The 22,160-nt window shown below is 43.8% G+C and overlaps 1 protein-coding gene across 1 annotated transcript in view; it reads right to left on the reverse strand.

The window, feature by feature from the left end:
- PREP (prolyl endopeptidase) overlaps positions 1-20,274 on the reverse strand; it is a 216,675-nt gene extending 196,401 nt beyond the window's left edge. Inside the window, exons 1-5 of the mRNA XM_068231238.1 lie at positions 20,092-20,274; positions 18,204-18,278; positions 14,779-14,912; positions 6,355-6,485; positions 3,212-3,421 (exon numbers count right to left, since the gene is read on the reverse strand). Of these exons, the coding sequence (XP_068087339.1) occupies positions 3,212-3,421; positions 6,355-6,485; positions 14,779-14,912; positions 18,204-18,278; positions 20,092-20,148 (607 nt within the window). The 5' untranslated portion in view covers positions 20,149-20,274. The remainder of the gene's footprint in view (positions 1-3,211; positions 3,422-6,354; positions 6,486-14,778; positions 14,913-18,203; positions 18,279-20,091) is intronic.
- Positions 20,275-22,160: the final 1,886 nt, after the last annotated feature.

Below are 22,160 nucleotides of genomic sequence, written 5' to 3' on the forward strand. Positions count from 1 at the left end.
ATAGGGGGCCTTTAGGTAGGTATAGTGGCCTGTAGGTAGGTAGGTATAGTGTCCTGTAGGTAGGTAGGTAGTTAAAGGGACCTTCAGTATAGGTAGCAGGGTATAGGGCCTTAAGTATAGGTAGGTAGGTAGGTAGGTATAGAGGCCTGTAGGTAGGTATAGGGGCCTTTAGGTAGGTAGGTACGTATAGGGGCCTTTAGGTAGGTAGGTACGTATAGGGGCCTTTAGGTAGGTAGGTACGTATAGGGGCCTTTAGGTAGGTAGGTACGTATAGGGGCCTTTAGGTAGGTAGGTACGTATAGGGGCCTTTAGGTAGGTAGGTACGTATAGGGGCCTTTAGGTAGGTAGGTACGTATAGGGGCCTTTAGGTAGGTAGGTACGTATAGGGGGCCTTTAGGTAGGTATAGTGGCCTGTAGGTAGGTAGGTAGGTAGTTAAAGGGACCTTCAGTATAGGTAGCAGGGTATAGGGCCTTAAGTATAGGTAGGTATGTAGGTAGGTAGGTATAGGGGCCTTTAGGTAGGTAGGTATAGGGGCCTTTAGGTAGGTAGGTAGGTACATATAGGGGGCCTTTAGGTAGGTAGGTATAGGGGCCTTTAGGTAGGTAGGTATAGAGGCCTGTAGGTAGGTATAGGGGCCTTTAGGTAGGTAGGTAGGTACATATAGGGGGCCTTTAGGTAGGTATAGGGGCCTGTAGGTAGGTAGGTACGTATAGGGGGCCTTTAGGTAGGTATAGGGGCCTGTAGGTAGGTAGGTATAGTGGCCGGTAGGTAGGTACGTATAGGGGGCCTTTAGGTAGGTATAGGGGCCTGTAGGTAGGTAGGTAGGTAGGTAGGAGTCGCTCCCCCCCCCTCCCCGTGCCTCCTCCGCTCACCCCCACGGCCTCCTCCGTCCCCCGTGCCTCCTCGCTCACCCCTGCATAAGTATCAACTCACCTGTCCAGTGGAGCGCAGAGCGGCAGACCTCGTCGTTACTTCTCGGTTCCCTCTAGTGGCCGGACCGGCTTTTACTGATGACGTCATTGTAAAAGCCGTCACTAGAGGGAACCAGGAAGTCAGTGAGAGGTCTGCCGCTCTGCGCTCCACAGGACAGGTGAGTTGATACAAAGTATGCGGGCGGTCGGAGGAGGCGCGGGGCGGGCGGAGGAGACGCGGGTCGGAGGAGGTCGAGTGCGAGCGGCGGATGCGCGGCGATGCAGCGTCGGGATTCGGCGGATTCGTAAATTGGAAAATGGCGTCGGGATTCGAATCCACGAATCTCGAATATTTAACAATATTCGAGGGATTCGTGGATTCGCCGGATTCGTCGTCCCATCTCTAATGAAAAGTATTTATTTCATATATAGTTGCTGAATTAATTCACTGGACTGTGCTCAGTGCTTGTTTAGCTATATCAGAGTGTCTATCAGATGTTATCAGCAGCTATGAATCAGAGCTGTGAGAAGTGCCTTGACTGTTCTAGTGCCTTGACTGTTTTAGGATTTCCATAAACTGTAATGTAGATTTTTTTTCACCTAAAGGTTATCATGCTGTGATTAATATCTTAAAGGGAATGTCCAAGCAAAATAAAAAAATGAGTTTCACTTACCTGGGGCTTCTACCAGCCCCATGCAGCCATCCTGTGCCCTCGTAGTCACTCACTGCTGCTCCAGTCCCCCACTGGCAGGCTGCCGACCTCGGAGGTCAGCGGGACGCATTGCGTACATTTTTACGCATTCCCGCTAGTGCAGGAACATTAACACATACATTTTTACGCGTTAGTGGTTCAATGCGTAAAAATGTACGCATTGAACCAGTAACACGTAAAAATGTATGTGTTAATGTTCCTGCACTATCGGGAATGCGTAAAAATGTATGCAATGCGTCCCGCCGACCTCCGAGGTCGGCAAGCTGCCAGCGGGGGACTGGAGCAGCAGTGACTACGAGGGCACAGGATGGCTGCATGGGGCTTGTAGAAGCCCTAGGTAAGTGAAACTCATTTTTTTTTATTTTGCTTGAACCTTCCCTTTAAAGTAGAGAAAGGTCTGAGTTTAGTTCCACCTGAAATATTTTAGAATTAAGATGTGCATTTTAAGTCATATGTTTATTAATAGATTTTTTCAATTAAATTCTACTGCAGTGCATATTCCTTTGTAATACTGTACTATTCTTCAGTAAGTGGAACAGTTCCATCTATCATTGTTCATGGTTCTGGTTGTCCAAAAGCAGGGATCCCTATATTATGTCCCTGCAATAGTATCACAGAGAGCTTAAATGAACATTTAGGACACTTTGGGTTGAACACAGGCAAAACCTTTCCATTCCTTTGTTTAAGCTCTCCCTCTGCTCCTTTCCTTCTGTCACTTTTGCTGGAAATACACAATTAGTTTTTTTATCTATTGCGCCTTCTATCTGCCAAAAAACTAATTGTGTATTCCCAGCATTCGAGTTAAGATCAAATAGCAACTCTCTATACATATCTGGCATACAATAATGAGAAATGGCCAGAGAACGAGAAACTGAGGAATGTTAAAACTCATACAGATGCACCTCGACAAAACATTTTCTGTAATGAATAAGTCAAAAGTGTTATACTAATTCAGTACACAGCTGCGTAAATGTGTGTCTCTTTAGATTACGCTTCCCTTTTGGTATTCTTTTTCTGAATGGAGGATAATTCAAGGGAATTCTAATTTAACCTCCCTATGTACAGTATCTCTGTACATCTGTATATATGAGTTTCCAGCTCTAAACTGTACTGGGGCTACCTAATCTGTTAAAAACCTGCATTTGTATAGTATACAAATATTATGGTGGCATAGACATCCTTTAAGGTTTCTATACTATCAAAGGTCTATTAAGTGTAGGTGGGAGGGGGATTTTTGCAGAATGCTGCAGCAGGAAGGGAGGGAGAGTGGCCACCCCTTTTCCCTTAATCCCGCTTATAGGGCAACAAATTTAGTACTGACTCATGTATAAGGCAACCCCCAAACTTTTATACTTTGAGTCAGTCCTAAAGTTCTAGTCGAGTATATACGGTAATATTAACACATTTGGGGAAATTTAAAAAAAAAACTGAAGAGCACATTGCTACTGTCAGAGAGACAAACCACTGCCAAGAACAAACTGTTGGGAAATTAGATGTTAAAATAAATAGACAGTGACCGTGATACAAATGGAGTGGCAGCATAACATAATATACTGGTATCATATGGTAACCACAGAATTACTCACCATCACTTTTTCCCTCCTGCTTTTGATAACAATTATAGAACAAACCAACACCATCATGGGTCCAAGACATGCAGCTGAATTTGACTCTCTCAAGGACATCTGGCAGTTCCTCCTGGTTACAGACTTTCATGAACTTGATTGTTACCCAATCTGAGCCACTGTTACTTAATCCATAGGCAAAATATTCTCCATCTTCTGAGAAAGAATATCCTGCAAAACAATAACATAACAACACGTTATACTCCGATTACTTCAGCAGAAGTCTCTAACAAAATACATACTGATGTAAGCATGATCTGAAAATTCTTGTGCTTAATGCAAAACCAAAAATTAACTTTCCTTCACTTAAAAATACACGTGAGCACAAAAAGTAGATGGTATCTCAGTAGTAGGAAGCCTCTGGATACTCCAGAGGCTTTCCACATCTTACCCGACCCAATCAATTCAGCTCTGGAATCCACTGAACATGTTCTATAAGAATTGGTAAAATATGTTCTTGTGGCTGAACTTCTGCCTGTGTATGGTCGTGACCATACTGTGCGAGTACCTGCGTAGTAGCAAAATGCCGCTCGTGATTGGCTTTTTCCTCTGTGCATGAGCAGCTTTGTTGCTACAGACAGGCATAGACCCACTGGTGCCTGCACAGGGCAGACGCACTCATACACAGACAGGAACATGTCCAAGAAGAAGAAGGTCCCAGCGAGCAGTGGTGAGGTCGAGGACATGGGAATGGTTTGGAGCATACAAAGGCTCCCCTCTTCTGAAGCAAGTATGTAACTTTCTGGAGTATTTTTGCACACAGGTTTACTTTATAATTTCTCCGCTGCAATGTTATGAATACCTGCACACTGCACGCTAACATCTAACGTACCTCGTTACAGCTGCAAAAGATATTTGCCTCATTTTTCTAGGACATGCATACAGACACATCCCTTGGCTACAGCACAGTAATGCACTGTGTTGCTATGGGAAGGGGAGGAGGAATAACAATGTGGCGGACAATGGTGCTGCTTTCGACAAGCGAGGGGAGGAGCATCACGTTTGGCTGTTGCAGTCGGTTACAAATTTGGTGTGCTGGATCTGTCTGTGCACATGCTGGATTCTCAGTCAAGAATTGGCAGCTGTTTGAGGCTTTAGGAAGTGAAGAGGTGAGGCAATGCAGAGAGTCAACCACTGCTTCTGACTAACAGAGGCTAGAATACAGGATATCTGACAAATTGAATTTCTCAAAGAAAGCAAAAGTATCCATACACTCTTCTGTCAAGTATATCCAAAGCAGAAGCCTTGACGTCTATTACTTAAAATTATGATTGCTCATGACTGTCATTTCCATGCCAACAAGGGCAGTCTTATTGAAAGCTAATATTCTGTCACTTCTCTCTGCAGCAGAAAAAAAATATAAGAGGAGGCACAAACATCTGTTCAGGACATAGGTCAAATTGGGGAGGTTTCCTGGGTACAGATGGAAGGATTTAATGCAGAATGGAGGCGCAGACTCTTTGCTAGATCTGATCCAAAAATGAACAGCAATTGAGCACTGATCTGAAGACCATAAGAAAGTAAAAGGTATGCTAGAGCTGGGGATAACAACACAAAACAAAATAAACCCAAGGCCAGCAGAAGAGGGATGCCAACCACAGACTAGGTTCAAAGAAGACCTTAATAGTTTTCACAAATTAATCTTATATAGAGGGAAAGTCCCGCAGACGCAAGTGCTGAGCCCACTTACATGCTTCTTGGGAGCCTTGAAAGTATTTTGTTAAGGATTGAAATATCTCCTTGGAAAAACGTATCATAGGATAAGGGGCCATAGTGTGAACCAGCCTTTACTGGAAAACATTGTGATTCATCCAGGAGGAAAAGTTGTTCTGGAGATAATGAGTGGTTTCAGGCCCTTTCTGTCAGACCTGTTCAACTTCTAGGTTGTGTACCACATGAGGGTAGCCAGATTTACTGTTTGGACTTTACTGGGAGGTCATACTGAGCAAAACAAAAATGTGCACCAAAAGTCATGAGGAGAACGTCAAACTTCTGATTTCATGATTGCGCAAAAGGTGGATCAGCGCAACACCAGGCCGCCTCCGAATGGCCTCCATCAGAGATGCGCTGAGCCCCCCCAGGAACTACAAACGCACCTTGAACCCAAACAGAAGCTCTGCATATACACCAAAAGCATGGCTGTTAAGTGGGAGCAGCTGACCAAAAACGAATTACATTAGTACATAGCAAGGAAATAAGCAGCGCTACTTAAAAACAGGCAAGTGCCTACCTGCAAAAGAGTGCAAGCCCCACTTGTGGGGTCGAATACACACCGAGCATACACATAACCTGTCTACCACTATAGGAGGATGTTGGTTTCCATTAACAGCTTGCATGCAACCTATTAAGTACTCGTCCCTCCCACTGTGGGAGGGACGAGTACTTAATAGGTTGCATGCAAGCTGTTAATGGAAACCAACATCCTCCTCTAGTGGTAGACAGGTCATGTGTATGCTCGGTGTGTATTCGACCCCACAAGTGGGGCTTGCACTCTTTTGCAGGTAGGAACTAGTCTGTTTTTAAGTAGCGCTGCTCATTTCCTTGCTATGTTCTGATTTCATGAAGCGCCATCTCATAAAAATCACTATAAAATGTACAATTACTCAATAATCTTCAGGAAAAGAGCCTGAGAATCTCAGTAGATTACATTCTAGTTTAAAAAGTCAGATTCTAGGGAAAAACAAATAATTTCGTAAAGGAATTAGATTTGTATTGCCGTCCGTCATCATCTGTCAGAATTTCAAATACTTTAGAATTTCATCACTTCCTGTCCATATAAAGTAGAGAAATCTCAGTGACAGAAACAGCAACAAGTAAAACACACTTTAGAGAGAGGGCAAGAGTTCGAATTTCTGACGAGTTTTAACAGCTGCTTGTAGGACTTCCAGTTTTAATATTTACCAAGCTATACAGAGATTGCAGTTAAAGGAAATGAAGGAAAGTCTCTCCAATAAAGACAAAGACAGCAATAGCAAACCCAGGAAGTTTCTGACCCCTTTCCACACAATTCAAAAATGTACATTAAAATAATCCTGCAACTGGGTTCTAAAGGAATAGTATGCATCAGCCAGGCAAGTACAAAGCAATGAGAAAGGATAAATTACCTCGCAAAGCAACCGTGCCATCTTCAGAAAATGTATTAGGGTCCAAGAATACCCTGGCCTGGCCATCTAGAGAGTCCTGAACATACATTACATTCTGATTCTGAAGACCAGAATTATAGAAATAGAAATACCTAAAGGTTTGTAGGGAAGAACATACAGAGGTTATTAATAGTGCATTATGGAGAGTAAAGCAAATATCACAATAAAACCAATTATATGCAAAGAAACCACACTAAAAATCATTGTTTCATTCAAATGCAGGGGTATCAACTTTAAAATGTTAGCTTACGTATTCATAAAAGAACTTAAAAATCAGGCTCTGACCAAGAAGGCAGTGTACTTTTTTTTTTCACGGCTTCGGCTTCTGCTCTACAATACAAGTTTATCTACTGTCACACCCATGTATTCAGCAGCAACATTCTCATGTAGTTGCCTTAGGGCTGGTTCACACGGGCGTCTGCTGAGCTTTTGCTTGGCATTGCGTTCAAACACCAGCGTTTAAAAGCTAGCTTTTGAAAGCTTTTAAAAAGCGTTCAAGGCTAGCAGTTCTGGTCTCTGCTATTGTTTCCTCGCGTTTACTGCCTCTGAAAGCAGCATGTTGCTTTTGAGACTAGACGCAACGCTGGGATCTACTGCCAGGCTTTCATGAAAGCCTGCAAAAGCCAGCTCTAAACGCTCCCATTCACTTGCATGGGATGGCAGTAGATCCCAAAAAACGCTGCGTCTGAAACGCTGCGTTAAACGCCACAAAAACGCCCGTCTGAACCAGCCCTTAAGCACATAAACAGGAGGGTAATTATGAGTGCAGTAAGTCAGTTAAAGCTCTAGTTCACCATCAAAGATTTTTCATTCAAAGCATAGAGGGGACAATATCATTATCCTCACAGCTTTCTTATTTAAAATGTAGCCATTCCAGTGAAATGCTTTGGAAAAGTTAGTCATGTGGCACAGAGATCTATTTAGCAAGCACAGAGCGGGAAGCAGATTGGGTGTTCCCCAGTTACAGAGCAGCCATCACTGTCCAGCTCCTGCAAATGGTGCTGAAAGTGTAACTCTCTGTGGTCAGCACATTATTGTCATTAGGAGACTTATCTGATGCTGACAATAAAGGAAGGGAGAGGGTTAGAGTGGACAAGAGATCTGTGCCCACAAGAAGAGACTGGTTGCTGCCACTTTCCAATTCCAGGAGGACTACTGCATGTGTGAGTAATCATGGGCAACGGGGCGGTCGTGTCTGGCCAGTTTTTTTTTGTGCAGTAAAATTGCACTGTCATTACAGGAAATCAAGCTACAGGACTCAACCCAGCCAGATAATTTATACATTTATTCTAAAAGCTAAAGATAACCAAAAGCACAAAACCAATGTGCACTAGTATTGAAAATATGCTACTGTATCATATTAAAATGGGAGACTTAACTAGGACTAAACATTTTGAAGCAGTGTGGAAACATTTACACACACTATTTAGGTAAAGATCGGCACACACTGTAACTGGTTTACCATCAGTACAAGCACAGAGTAACATTTTAAATTGTACATACAGAGCCTAGCTATGTTTATTTTAAAAGGGGTGTAAATTAAAGAATGCTGGTACATAGTATTATCATTCTGAACCTCATTTTAAGCACACTTACAGCGTACCTGAGATGGAAAGAACAAGAGGATTTTTACTCACCTGTGGCTTCTATCAGCCCAATTTGATCTGTCAGCTTCCTTGGTGTCTTCCCAGTCCAATCCTTTGTTCGGATGTAAACCCCGTTAAAGTCAGCGACTAGCTAAGATTCCCAGTTCATACAGACTCAGAACTGCAATGTGCAAAACGCTCCTGGCTGCAGGAGCACAATTGAAAAAGACAGTGCCCAGAAAAGCACATGTGCAGTACTGTTGTTCGATTTTGGGTTTCCCTATTCGGAGGGGGGGGGGGGGGGGTGTTGGAAGAGGCAATAAAGCTGCGCAGCCGCACTCGCGTCTATGCGGACTGCGCAGCAAGCTCCGGCGGCCATTGTACTTGAGGAATGAGAGCCCGACCTGGGCCGCGGGGTCGGGAGCTGGCCGGGGTCCGGTAACAGAGCGGAGCCCCGGCGGAACTAAACGGAGGGCGGGGATGGCGTCCTCTGTGGATTCAAAATAGATGCAGGTACTGAACTTTTCTTCTAACTTTTCACCTCGTAAGTCCTTTAAAGAGAAACTCCGACCAAGAATTGAACTTTATCCCAATCAGTAGCTGATACCCCCTTTTACATGAGAAATCTATTCCTTTTCACAAACAGACCATCAGGGGGCGCTGTATGGCTGATATTGCAGTGAAACCCCTCCCACATGTAGAGTATGTACTCTTGGCAGTTTCCTGTCTAAGAAACTTGCTGCATTGTGGGAAATAGCAGTTTACATTTGTTTCCAACTGCCAAAAAAACATGCAGCAGCTACATCACCTGCCCACAGTAAAAATGTCACCATGTAATAAATGTCAGAATGTAAATCAGGGATTTAAAAGATTTTACAATGGGCAAACACTGACTAAATCATTTATACATAATAACAGCTGTTTATAGCTGGGTCCAACTGCCAAAAAAGCAAGCAGCATCTCCTTTCACTGACATCACCTACCAGCAGTAAAAATGTCACCATGTGATAAATGGCAGAATGTAAATCAGGAAGAAGAAAGATATTACAATGGGCAAACACTGACTAAATCATTTATACATATTTATTGTAAAAATGAAGCATTTTTTATTACATTATTTTCACCGGAGTTCCTCTAAGCATACTTGCAACAATAAAGAAATCTTCACTTGACCCTGCTCTGCCATCCAATTACCGCCCAATCTCTCTCCTCCCTTTTGCCTCAAAAATTCTTGAATGCCTGGCCCACCTTCCTTAACTCCAACTCCCTTCTCGATCCCCTGCAATCTGGTTTTCGCACAGCCCATTCTGCAGAAACAGCCCTCACCAAAGTGGTAAACGACCTTGCCCTTGCCAAAGCCGAAGGTAAGTACTCCATCCTGCTCCTCCTGGACCGCTCCTCGGCATTTGACACTGTCGACCACTCCCTCCTCCTCTACTCCCTGCAGCTAATGGACATTCAGGACCTAGCCTTAGCCTGGATCTCCTCCTACCTCTCCAACCGCTCCTTCACAACATTTTTCAATGGCTCCCAGTGTTCTCCCCAGAAATATTTTCCAGCCGGGTGGCATGAAAAAGTAGCCGGGTGGGGAAGTAAGGTTAAGCAGGGTGCTGCTGGGTCAGAAAGTAAGGAAACGCTGAAAGGAGAGTGAGGGTCACACTGGGTGGGGAAATCACACTGGCTGGGGAGAGGTCAGCATCACACTGAGTGCTACTGGGTGGGACGATAACTTGTTCAAGAAACAAAAATCGCATTGCGAATGCTCCCAAAATGCTGTATGCAGTGCATTTGTGATTTTCATACAAATTGCAACTGTAGTGTGAATGCCACCATAGGGCAACTTTGTCATAGCAATTCTCTGTTCGCTGGCGTTCAACAAAGCTCTAAGAATTCCCTGAAAAGCACCTCAGTGTGAATGGGGCCTTAGTGCCATAGCCCCATCATCACATATATGACCTGACACCATTCACCATCCCTGCATGCAATGTATGTTACTCCTGCTGCTGCACATACACTAGTTGCAGAGGAGTGCTGAACACAGGCAGGCGATATGAGTGGTGAGAACTTCAGCGAAGACTTTGCAAAAGCCATGCTAGTTTAAAGGGGAACTGAAGTGAGAAGAAGATGGAGGCTGCCATATTTATTTCCTTTTAAACAATACACATTGCATGGCAGCCCTGCTTATCTATTCGGCTGCAGTAGTGTCTGAATCAGACAAGAAACAGGCATGCAGCTAATCTTGTCAGATCTGACAAAAATGTCAGAAACACCTGATCTGCTGCATGCTTGTTCAGGGTCTATGGCTAAAAGTATTATAGGCAGAGGCTCAGCGAGGCTGCCAGGTAACTGGTATTTGTTAAAGTGAAATAAAGATGGCAGCCTCCTTATACCTCTCACTACAGTTGTTCTTTAAAGAGAATCTGTATTGTTAAAATCGCACAAAAGTAAACATACCAGTGTGTTAGGGGACATCTCCTATTACCCTCTGTCACAATTTTGCTGCTCGCCGCCGCATTAAAAGTGGTTAAAAACAGTTTTAAAAAGTTTGTTTATAAACAAACAAAATGGCCACCAAAACAGGAAGTAGGTTGATGTACAGTATGTCCACACATAGAAAATACATCCATACACAAGCAGGCTGTATACAGCATTCATTTTTAATCTCAAGAGATCATTTGTGTGTTTCTTTCCCTCTGCAGCTATCTTTCACTGAAGTGTCAGGCTGTTTCTTCCTGCAGAGTGCAGACAGCTGTGCCTGTATGTAATTCCTCAGTATGTGAAAGCCCAGCCAGCTCAGATGAGGATTTATCCAGCTTGTAAAAGATAATAGAGCAGAGAGAAGCTGCACTAATCTAAATAACACACAGGCATTGTGCAGAGAGGGGCCTGGAGGGGGGAGATGCATCACAGAACCACAACACTGAAGAACTTGGCAGCCTTCCAGACACAGGCCGACAAGTCTGACAGGAGAGAGATACGTTGATTTATTACAGAGATGGTGATAGTAGAACGTGCAGCAGTAAGCCAAAACACATTAGAATAGATTTTGGAACTTGTAGGATGGAAGAAAACCAGATGAAATTTTTGTTACGGAGTCTCTTTAAAGCACAGTGATTTGTGAACATACAAGTATTCTGTCTGGATGCATGTCTTTCTCAACCTAAATAACTAACTGCTGAGACAAAAAAAAAGGCTAAACTTGATGTAAAACGGTGAAATAAACTTTTTGCCATTAATTTGCCCATACTGAAAGCTGGATAGCACAGTGATGGAACTGAACAATTTGGGGTTAATAGCTAGCAAACCACGTGTCAGTTTGTGATAAAGTGCAGAGACACAGGAGGCAGAGTGAAGGCTGTACCTGGTTCTTTTACAGCCTCTGTAAAACCACTTATGTCTCTCACTGAATGCTGGGACTAAAGAAACACATTGATATGTTAATATGCGGCTGCCACACTTCTTTGATGTCTCAGGACATTCTTGTGACCCGAAGGACCTGGGGAAGGGGGCATTGTGCATGCTGCTCTGACAGGGAGAGGAAGAGAAGAGCATCTGTCCACTGTAGTAGCCAGCGGGAGTGACTCACCAAAAGATAACAAATTAAACCGCACTTTCTTTTCAGTGCGGACTCCAGCTGAAAGTTCCCGCAGTCTGCCTGTTCCTCTCTCTGCTATATTTCCCCGCCCTTCCACACTGCTGATAGGAAGGAAGGAGCTGAGGAGGAGGGCGGAGATGCTTGCGTTCCAAGCCGTCATATCTACAGTTCAGAGGAAATAATTTATGATGCAGACAGCGGCCAATCACAGCAGCCGGGCGGGAACAGAGATCAGGTGGGCGCTCCGCCCAGCTAATAGGCTCTGGGGAGAACACTGGCTCCTCATCCACTCCTACACCCCTCTCAGTTGGTGTTCCTCAAGGTTCCGTCCTAGGACCACTACTGTTCTCACTCTATACTGCCTCAATTGGCAAAATCATCTCCTCCATGGGTTTCAATTACCACCTGTATGCCGACGACACCCATATATATATCTCCACACCCCAGATCTCTCCTCCTCTACCATGGACAAAGTCTCTGCCTGCCTCACATCCATTTCCTCCTGGATGGTTGCCAGGTACATGAAGCTTAATTTGGACAAGACAGCTTCTAATATTCCCACCCCGCACAGCTGCACCCCTCCCAGATCTGCACGTCACTATTGAAAATACTACTATCCACCCTACCTCCCAAGTCCGCTGTCTAGGCGTTACTCTGGAGTCTGAACTTTCCTTTACAGCCCACATCCAAGGTATTGCCAGATCCTGCAACCTCCACCTCCGCAACATCTCCAAGATCTGCTCCTACCTGTCCCCTGACACCACTAAACTCCTTGGGCTTGATTCACAAAAGAGTGCTAACTGTTAGCACGGGCGTTTTCGCGCGAATTTTCGCATTGCGCGCGATCACGAATTTTCGCGTGAAACGATAACGGTTTTGTGCGCAAACGCGAATTTTCGCGCGAAAACTATATCGATTTCGCGGTAAAATTCGCGAACGCGCGCAATGCAAAAATTCGCGCGAAAACGGCTGTGCTAACAGTTAGCACTCTTTTGTGAATCAAGCCCCATATCCACGCCCTTGTCATCTCCCGCCTAGACTACTGCAATTCTCTTATCTGGCCTCCCCTCTAACCGTACTGACCCACTTCAATTGGTAATGAATGCGGCAGCCAGACTGATACATTCTTCTCGCCGCAGCTCCTCTACAACTCCGCTCTGTAAAGCACTACACTGGCTCCCCATCAGCTCTAGGATCAATTTCAAAAACCTGTGCTTGGCCTACAAATCAGTGCACAAGACCTGCCCGACCTACATCTCTGATCTGGTCCACAGGCACATACCAGCCCGCCCCCTCCGATCCTCCAATGACCTGCGCCTAGTCGCACCACTCATAACTCAGTCACATGCACGATTGCAGGACTTCACCAGGGCTGCCCCTACTCTCTGGAACTCGCTCCCACCAGCCGTCAGACTCGCCCCCACCTTTAATAGCTTCAAACAAGCTCTCAAGACTCACCTCTTCACGCTCGCATACCCCCCTACACCAGCACCATAATATGTTCTGTTAGACCCCCTCTCAAAAGACGCACCTATTGTCTCCACCCCACCCTTTAGATTGTAAGCCTCTGGCAGGGCCCTCCTCCCTAATGTATCCAGCTTGATTATGCAATCTTACTCACAACCACCCCTCTTGTAGACTCAAACAGTCTCTATTTTGACCTATGACACTGTATTGTTATCAAATCATTTGCATGATCTTGTTTTGTTATGAGTTTCCGTATGTTCTACCTGTATGTTAATCCATTTATCTATTGTGCAGCGCTGCGTGATATGTTGGCGCTTTATAAATACAATAAATAATAATAATAATAATACGTTTGTTTGCACTGTCTGAAGAAGGGGACCCGCCGAGGCCCCGAAACAATTGTTACGTGTATGTGATGATGAAGCAATAAACAGAATTGTTTTCAACTTGAAGCTGCTGGTGTGCTAGACTGAACCTACTCTTGACTGTGGCTATGTAAATTGGTGCTTGGGCTTAGCACCTACAGGCTATGCACCCACCCCTTGGGTAAGGTGTGCCACCACCACAAATTCTCTGCTCTTTACAACAATACTTTAATGGTTGTAACTGGCTTTAAGATTCCTTTCATTCTTTACACACATTAAGGCTACTTTCCCACCAGGACGTTGCGTTTTAGGAGATGTTATGGTTGCATAACGTGCCCCTAACGCAACGCCTGGTGGTGTTGGATGTGGACGTCAGAGCGAGCCGCGTTGTGCAGCTCACTCTGGCGTCCGTGATGCATACTCTTGGACGCATGCGGCATCACGTGGTCCCGCCAGCCAATCGCCGCACAGAGAGGCTGCTCCAGGAAGTAAACACTGCACACGTCACGAAGTGCCGTGAATATTAATTAGCCATGTCCCTGGCCGCTCTCCCCTCCTCCCTAACATTACTGAGCATGTGCAAGCAGGCGTATAACGTACTGCATGCAGTACGATCTCTTGATGTCTTGCGTTACAATGTAACGCAACGTGGGCACTGTGAACAGCCCATTGATTTTTCATTACTGTGCGGTGGGCTGCGTTACAGGCTGCTCTAACGTGCGCCTGTAACGTCCCACTGTGAAAGCAGCCTAAAAGCCTATCAAAAACGTCATTTGTCTGAGATTTTTTTACATTTTCCCTCAAAATACAAATTCACATCCTTAATTTCTCTCTACCAAAACAACCAGTGTGTCCTGAACAAAACAATACCAGATTAGTTTGGCCTCAATATAAATGAAATACATTACCTTACACAATAGTGATAAATTGAAAACAAATGTTTCTTTAAGCCAGGCCATACTTCATACAATTTACTTGTACAGACATCTACTTAATATAAGCACCAACAGATTTGATGTAATGTAGATATACTGTTAATGTAAGCCCTTATACAGTAGAATCTCATTATAATAACCTCTGATACAGTAAGCCTCTAGCTATAGTAAATTCAGTTCCCATGTCCGACCATGTGTCTATATGAATACTATATACAATGTATGACCAATTCTGATCTAAGAAACCTCTGATATAATAAACTGCTTAGCCAGGTTCCTTAAAGTTTAGTTTAAAGGGATTCTACTTACTGTATTATAGACATTGGATGAAGCTTATATAGTTTTTGCACAGCATGACATTTTCCCTAAAGAACAAGATCCGATGGTTGAAATTACTGCATGCAGTATCATAAAAGAAAAAGAAAAAAAAGGGTCACCTTTTTCCTTTCTTGAAACTGCAACTATACTTGGGATAGTCATAAAGCTCTGTCATCCGATCCTTAAACTGCTGTCGAACTGGACATTTCTCAATAAAAGGCATTGTTAGTTTATTCTGGGCTTCAACATAGGCCTGGAAAAAAAAAAAATATCAAGACCACAGATTTGACAAGTCATCTGCAACCTCACAAAGCAATGGCATACAAGGAGATGGGTTCTATGCAGGCAGGAGACCCAGGAAACTGGTTACACTAGGTTTCCTTTCACACTAAAAAAAGAAAAAAAGAAAGGTTGACTGTATAGGACTCCTAAAGGATGAGGATGGGAACTCAATGGTGGATGACCAAGGTAAGGCAGAGTTATTAAATGCTTTCTTTGCTTCTGTCTTCACAAAAGAAACAGCACTGTTGCAAACTACAGAGGCGGAAGAGTCTCAATCTTCTAACTGTAATATTAAATACTTAACGCAGGAAGAAGTGAAGGCAAGACTAAATAAATTAAAAATAGACAAGGCACCTGGCCTGGATGGCATGCATCCTCGGGTCCTAAGGGAATTAAGTTCAGTTATAGATAAACCCCTTTATCTTATCTTTTGTGACTCTCTTGCAACTGGCAGAGTCCCAGTGGATTGGCGTACAGCCCATGTTTTCCCATTATTTAAGAAGGGCAAAAAATCTGATCCAGGAAATTATAGACCTGTAAGTTTAACATCAGTTGTATGCAAACTATTTGAGGGGTTACTAAGAGATACTATACATGACTTCATAGTAGAAAATAATCTTATTTCTCAGCATCAACATGGGTTTACTAAAGACAGGTCCTGTTTGACTAACATGCTCAGCTTTTATGAGGTAGTGAATGCTAATATGGATATTGGGAATGCTGTAGATGTGATATACTTGGACTTTGCAAAGGCCTTCGACACTGTTCCCCACAAAAGTCTGGTGCAAAAGTTGAGGATGCAAGGACTGGGGAAGAGTCTGTGTTCATGGATAGGGAACTGGCTAATGGACAGAAAACAAAGAGTTGTGGTCAATGGATCGTACTCAAAATGGGAGACTGTTAGCAGTGGGGTCCCACAGGGGTCTGTTCTGGGTCCAGTGCTCTTCAATTTATTTATTAATGACCTAGTAGATGCAGTAGTGAGCAATGTTGCTATTTTTGCAGATGATACAAAATTGTGCAGAATCATCAACTCTCAGGAAGATAGTGTCATATTGCAACAGGATCTGGATAGGATGGCTATATGGGCACATACATGGCAGATGAAATTCAATGTTGACAAATGTAAGGTCATGCATTTTGGACGTACTAATGGTCTAGCACCATACAAAATAAATGGGATACAGTTGGGGACATCAAACTTGGAGAAGGACTTAGGAGTACTCATTGACAACAAGTTAAATAATCGTACTCAATGCCAAGCAGCTGCAGCTAAAGCGAACAAAATTTTGGGATGCATTAAAAGGGAAATAAAAACTCGAGATGCTAGCATAATATTGCCCCTGTTTAACTCTCTAGTAAGGCCACATCTGGAATATGGAATTCAGTTCTGAGCACCACATTACAAAAAAGATATTGCAGTTTTAGAGCAGGTGCAGAGACGAGCAACAAAATTGATGCGTGGGATGGAAGGTCTCACTTATCGAGAAAGGTTAGATAAACTGGGTTTATTTAGTCTAGAGAAAAGACGCCTTAGAGGGGATCTAATTAACATGTATAAATACATCAGAGGGCAATATAATACCTTGGCGGATGAGCTTTTTGTCCCTAGGCCTTCTCAAAGGACTAGAGGACATGATCTGCGCATGGAGGAAAAACGTTTTAGCCATTTATTTAGGAAAGGGTTCTTTACAGTTAGAGTGATTAAGATGTGGAATGCATTGCCACAGGAAGTCGTTATGGCAAACTCTATACCTGCATTTAAAGGGGGCTTAGATGCTTTCCTTGCGTTGAAAGACATCCATGGCTACAATTACTAGGTAATGCCTAATGATGTTGATCCAGGGATTTTATCTGATTGCCATCTGGAGTCAGGAAGGAATTTTTCCCTTTAGGGGCTAATTGGACCATGCCTTGTAAGGGTTTTTTCGCCTTCCTCTGGATCAACAGGGATATGTGAGGGAGCAGGCTGGTGTTGTACTTTATACTGGTTGAACTCGATGGACGTATGTCTTTTTTCAACCAAAATAACTATGTAACTATGTAACTTTGTTGGTTGTGTCGCTGCAATGGGCAACACCACTGCATCATGACGCAAATGCAATGATAAGCCTAAGGGGCTGTCACAAAGCTTGCATTGCTAAGCAGAGAGTTCCGTCGGGAAAACGCAGAGGATGCAGTGCATTTACAATGACGTGTGTGTTGACGCTGGTGGTGAGGCATACTTTCATGGTACTGTATGCCTCACTGTATAGTCACCCTGCAATAATAATGTGCAATGTGCCTTTTCTGAAATGTTGCAGTACGATTGAATAATCACAATGTTCCTTTTATAGTGTAAACAGAGCCTCATTAACCTGGTGTTACCAGTCTAGCTATTCTGTATGGCTAGACTATATGAATCACATGACTGACTGAGCAGATTTAAAAATATTTTTCTATGTTCATTTCATGTTCCACCATTAGAAAATGTTATAGTCTGTCCACCACTCACCAACATTTGTAAGTATACTTTGAGCTTTTTTTTTATGTAAACCTGATCTAAAAAAAAAAACAAAAAAAAAACAAAACAAAACAAAAAAACCTTTCCTTCACTTGATCTTCTATCTTCCATGTTCAAAATACTTAAATAACTGTCTTATTAATGCATAGTATAATCTTATGCACTGGTCTACTTTAGGGGACCTAGCAAGAAACCTCATAGGGAACCGTTCTCCAATACCAGTACTCTCTACTACATGAAGCGTTGTGATTGGCTGAATAGTGTGGGCATAGATTACTACAACCTTTCTGAAACCGGAAAAGTTCAAGACGGTGCGTCCACCCAATCACATTAGTGGAATTTCCCTATGAAGTTTCCTGCTGGGTCCCCTAAACTAGACCAGCACCTAATCTTTTCTTGCTGGGCCCATCAGCAGAATCTATTTTTTCTGGGCCATGGCCATCTTGTACTATGCAAACTGACTCCCGATGGAACAGAATGGACTGCTCAGCAGAGAGTTGAGAGGTTAACCTGAGGTAAAGTTGAAAACTTAATTCAAATTTCTAGCACATGCTAATCAGATTTGGAAAGCTTATGATTAATTACTAATTTGATGAATTATTGAAGCTTAGAATGAATCATTCACTTCTGGAATTAAAAATACCTAGGAGAGTTGAATTGTTTGCTCACCTCTAACAGGCAGCTAAAAATGTTTCACTGCCTGATCAAGAGCACTGCAATTGTCACACGTCAGGATAATAGAATGTCATGTGTTATTACCTTTGACTGCTCACCATCAGGATCCTCAAGCCATCTATATGGGTCAGGAACCTTTACTCCATGGTAGTCATCAACCTTTAATAGATAATATGAATTAAAAAATTAAAGGGAACCCAAGGTGAGAGGGATATTGAGGCTGACACTTAATTTCCTTTTTAATAATGCACATTGCCTGGATGTCCTGCTAGTCCTCTGCCTATATTACTTTAGACCCTAAACAAGTATGCAGATCAGAGGTCTATGACAAATCTGACAAGATTAACTGCATGCTTGTTTCAGGTGTGTTATTTAGACCCTACTGACCAGGAAGTTCAGCAGGGCTGCCAGGTAACTGGTATTGTTTAAATGGAAATAAATATGGCAGCCTCTAATGCTGGGAATACATGGCTCGATTCTAAGCCATTTAGATGGCTCGATAGATAATTTCCGACATGTCCAATCTCCGGCCTGATCGTTTCGCCACTCGATTCCGCATTGAAGACAATGCAAAAAGATTCGAAAAATGAGCAGAAGATAAGATAATTACCTGCGGAAACGAGCGGGGAATCAATCAAGCAGGAGAATCGAGCGGCAAAATCGAGCCTTGTATGCCCAGCATTAGTTTTACACCTCGGGTTCCTTCTAAAACAGAATGTTTGACTCATCTCCCACATACAGTATTTACCCTCTGATAACATCCCCCCCCCCCCCCCCCCAATTCATACATTTATGTGTAAATCCATACCCTCCACTTTTTTGAAATAAGAAAGAATGACAACTTTAAAGATCAGGGCTGTGGAGTCAGAGTCGAGGAGTCCAAGCAATTTTGGGTACCCAGAGTCTGAGTCAGTGGTTTCAATAAAATGAGGAGTTGGATGATTTTTGAACCAAATCCATAGCCTTTGTTAAAATTAGACTAAGGAGTCGGAGTCAGAGCAATTTTGGGTACCTGAAGTCGGTGGTTTCATAAACTGAGGAGTCAGAGTCTGATTATTTTTGTACCGACTCCACAGCCCTGTTAAAGAGAACCTGAGATGGCGAAGTAGAGAAAAATTATACATGCCTGGGGCTTCTTCCAGACCCCTCCAGGCTTATTGTTCCCTTGTCATCCTCTTCCACTTCCTGGATCTTCTGCAATATGCCCTGGAAAGTGCTCCGGTCCAGGGCATATAGCGCATGCGCAGTATGCCTCAGGAGCATTCTTGGCAGTACTGCTACACAGTCGAAGAACGCTCCCGGATATGGGAGCAGAATGGGGGAGTGTGCACTGCCAGACTGCACCTGCACCGACTGGAGGACTTTTCGGGGCTGATTACAGAAGATTCAAGAGTCGGAGGAGGACGGTGAGGGAGCAATCAGCCTGGAGGGGGCAGGAGGTAGCACTACGTATGTATAATTATTCCCCATTTCCTGTCTCAGGTACACATAAGTACAAAAATATTTGGGCACCTTTGTTGTCTTTTTCCTGAAGAACACAAAGAATTTGTAAGCAAACCAGTATTTTATTTTTTCATGGATGCCTAGAAAGATCATAAACGAATACTTGACGAACAAGCTTCCCGCAATAATTTAGTGGTCGCTTATTCACAACAGACATTGTACTACTGAAATAATTCATTTATATAAATAGGATAACAGTGAAGCACAGAGGGACTGGGGGAGTGTTGTTGAAAAACAGGGACTGTCTATTCAAAGGGAAGCATGTCAGCTGTAAGTAAATAAAAAAAAAGGAGCTCTGGAGCGCATAGGGCTGTTTCACACCTCTAGCTGCAATACAGGATTGCTCTCTATCCATCCATCAGGAAGGAGTTCCCGTTTGCACAGTGACGATTTCTGCAGGGAAGAGCAGACAAATGACAAAGCGTTTTCCGGTCTCACAAATTTCAGGAGCACGTGCCACATCACTCACCGCGCTGTCATCCCGGAAAGCTTCCGGATAGTGGAAGGTCTGATGCTGCTTCTGCATGGTGGCCAACGGGGCTGAGAAGAAGACACAAAGCTGCCTGCCACGCTCTCTACAGTGACAGCGAGCTGTAGTCAGAACCCGGTACCTCCTCCTGACTGGCTGTACATCTGCCGTCGCTCCACAGTGACGAGCCAACTTCAGCTTTCCTTTCACTACATTCACCACCAGTGAGAGCGTCATCAGAATGGGACGAACATGCCTGAACACTGCTACAGGTGTAATCAGAGCATGGTGGGCTCGTAGCATTACTTCCACAAGGAGTGATATCTAATCTGCTCTGACCAACCCGCAGCACATAGTTGCTTCTCGATACAGACTGTATCAGTGGCAGGGGGATGGAAGTGTTCAGTCTGCTATCCAGCGTCCTCCTCTCTCCCTTTGAACATCCAATGCAGGGGCGTAACTAGAAATCACTGGGCCCCCCTGCAAAACTTTGGATGGGCCACCGTTTGAATGATTCATTATCGGTGGCTGAGCAGATGCAGTCATTAGTACAATTGTGCAGATAGCTGTAAGCTTTTCCTCTCTGTGCTCAGAGTCCTTAAACATCACCACAGTACACAGTACTTGGGGAGGGATAGAGAGGCTGGGGGTAGAGCAGCACCCTGCTGTATACTGAATAGGGACTGTCTACAACTCTTTGGGCTCTATTCTCAAAGAGCCAAAAGTACCGCAAAATTTTACCGGTAAATTCCCGCCAGCGGTAAACTCCGCATTTTTTTAGCATTCACTAACATTTTCCGCATGTTTGCCGCATGCGGGAAAAAAGATGCGGAAACAGCCATTATTCATGCGGGAATCATGCGGTAAAAAGGTCGCATGAAAAAGTGTTTAAAAAAAAAAAGTTAAAGTCCACCAAGCACAGCCCTTAAGCCTCCACACTTCATTACAGTCAATGGGATGCGGAATATATCACCTACTTCTTGTAGGTGATAAAAATTCGGTAATTAACGAAGAAATGATGCGCCTGAACATCTTTGAGAATTGATCTTTTATTGCGGAAAATACCGACTTTTGCGGAAATTTTACCGCATGAATCCCGCACTTTTATCACACTTTTTCCGCATGCGGAAAAAAACATGCGGAACATTTTGAGAATCCCAACTTGCCGGTATTTTGGGTGCAAACTTCCCGCATGTACTTTACCGCATGCGGAAACTCATTGAGAATAGAGCCCTTTGTCTGCAAAACATTGTAGGATTCCTTATTGGTGGCTGAGCAGAAGCAGTCATTAGAACAACTGCAGAGAGCAGAACGCTTTTTTCTCTCTGTGCCCTTAGTTGACAGGGAAAATAAACTTCTCCCCCCACAGGGCCCCCTATGGCTTCTGGGCCCCCATGCAGCTGCATCCCTTGCAGGGTCTATTGTTACTCCCCTGATCCAATGAATCAGCCTCTTTCACCTTGCTGGTGCCTCAAGTCAGAGAGTGAGAGAGATAGCCCGAGCATTATAGCAGCTTTTTCTACATCGCAGCCAGCAAGGATGAGTAAGTTTTCTGGCCTCTGTAGCAGGACGGTGACTGGTGTGAAATCTTTGGTGCTAGTCTACTTTAGGGGACCCAGCAGGAAACCTCATAGGGAGCTTTATAAGATTTTGCAACGTTGCAATAATTGATATGCATGAATATCAGAAAGTGCAACCTAAGCATTGACTAAGGGTAGGAACACACTAGGCAGAATTGCATATGCGGTTTCCACCATGTGCTATGGAAAACGCATGTGCGATTCTGTCTAGTGTGTTCCAGTGGGGTACCTAGGGAATTTGACACACGGTGCTGGTTATTAATGACCCCCCCCCCCTCCTAAAGAAAAAAAAAGTGAGTGCACAGCAGGCTAAGCGCACCACAGCGGGTAATGACAGGTATAAGTTACCCCAGTATAGGTAGCTTGGAATAGTTGCCCCCAGTATAGGTAGCCTAGAAGAGTCATCCACAGTATAGGTAGCGTAGTATAGCCACAATGCACAGTGTTTTCCTCCAGGATACACATGATGCTGCAGTGTTTTGCCAAAAT

Source organism: Hyperolius riggenbachi, chromosome 4, assembly GCF_040937935.1.
Source record: "Hyperolius riggenbachi isolate aHypRig1 chromosome 4, aHypRig1.pri, whole genome shotgun sequence".
Taxonomy (NCBI): Eukaryota; Metazoa; Chordata; class Amphibia; order Anura; family Hyperoliidae; genus Hyperolius; species Hyperolius riggenbachi.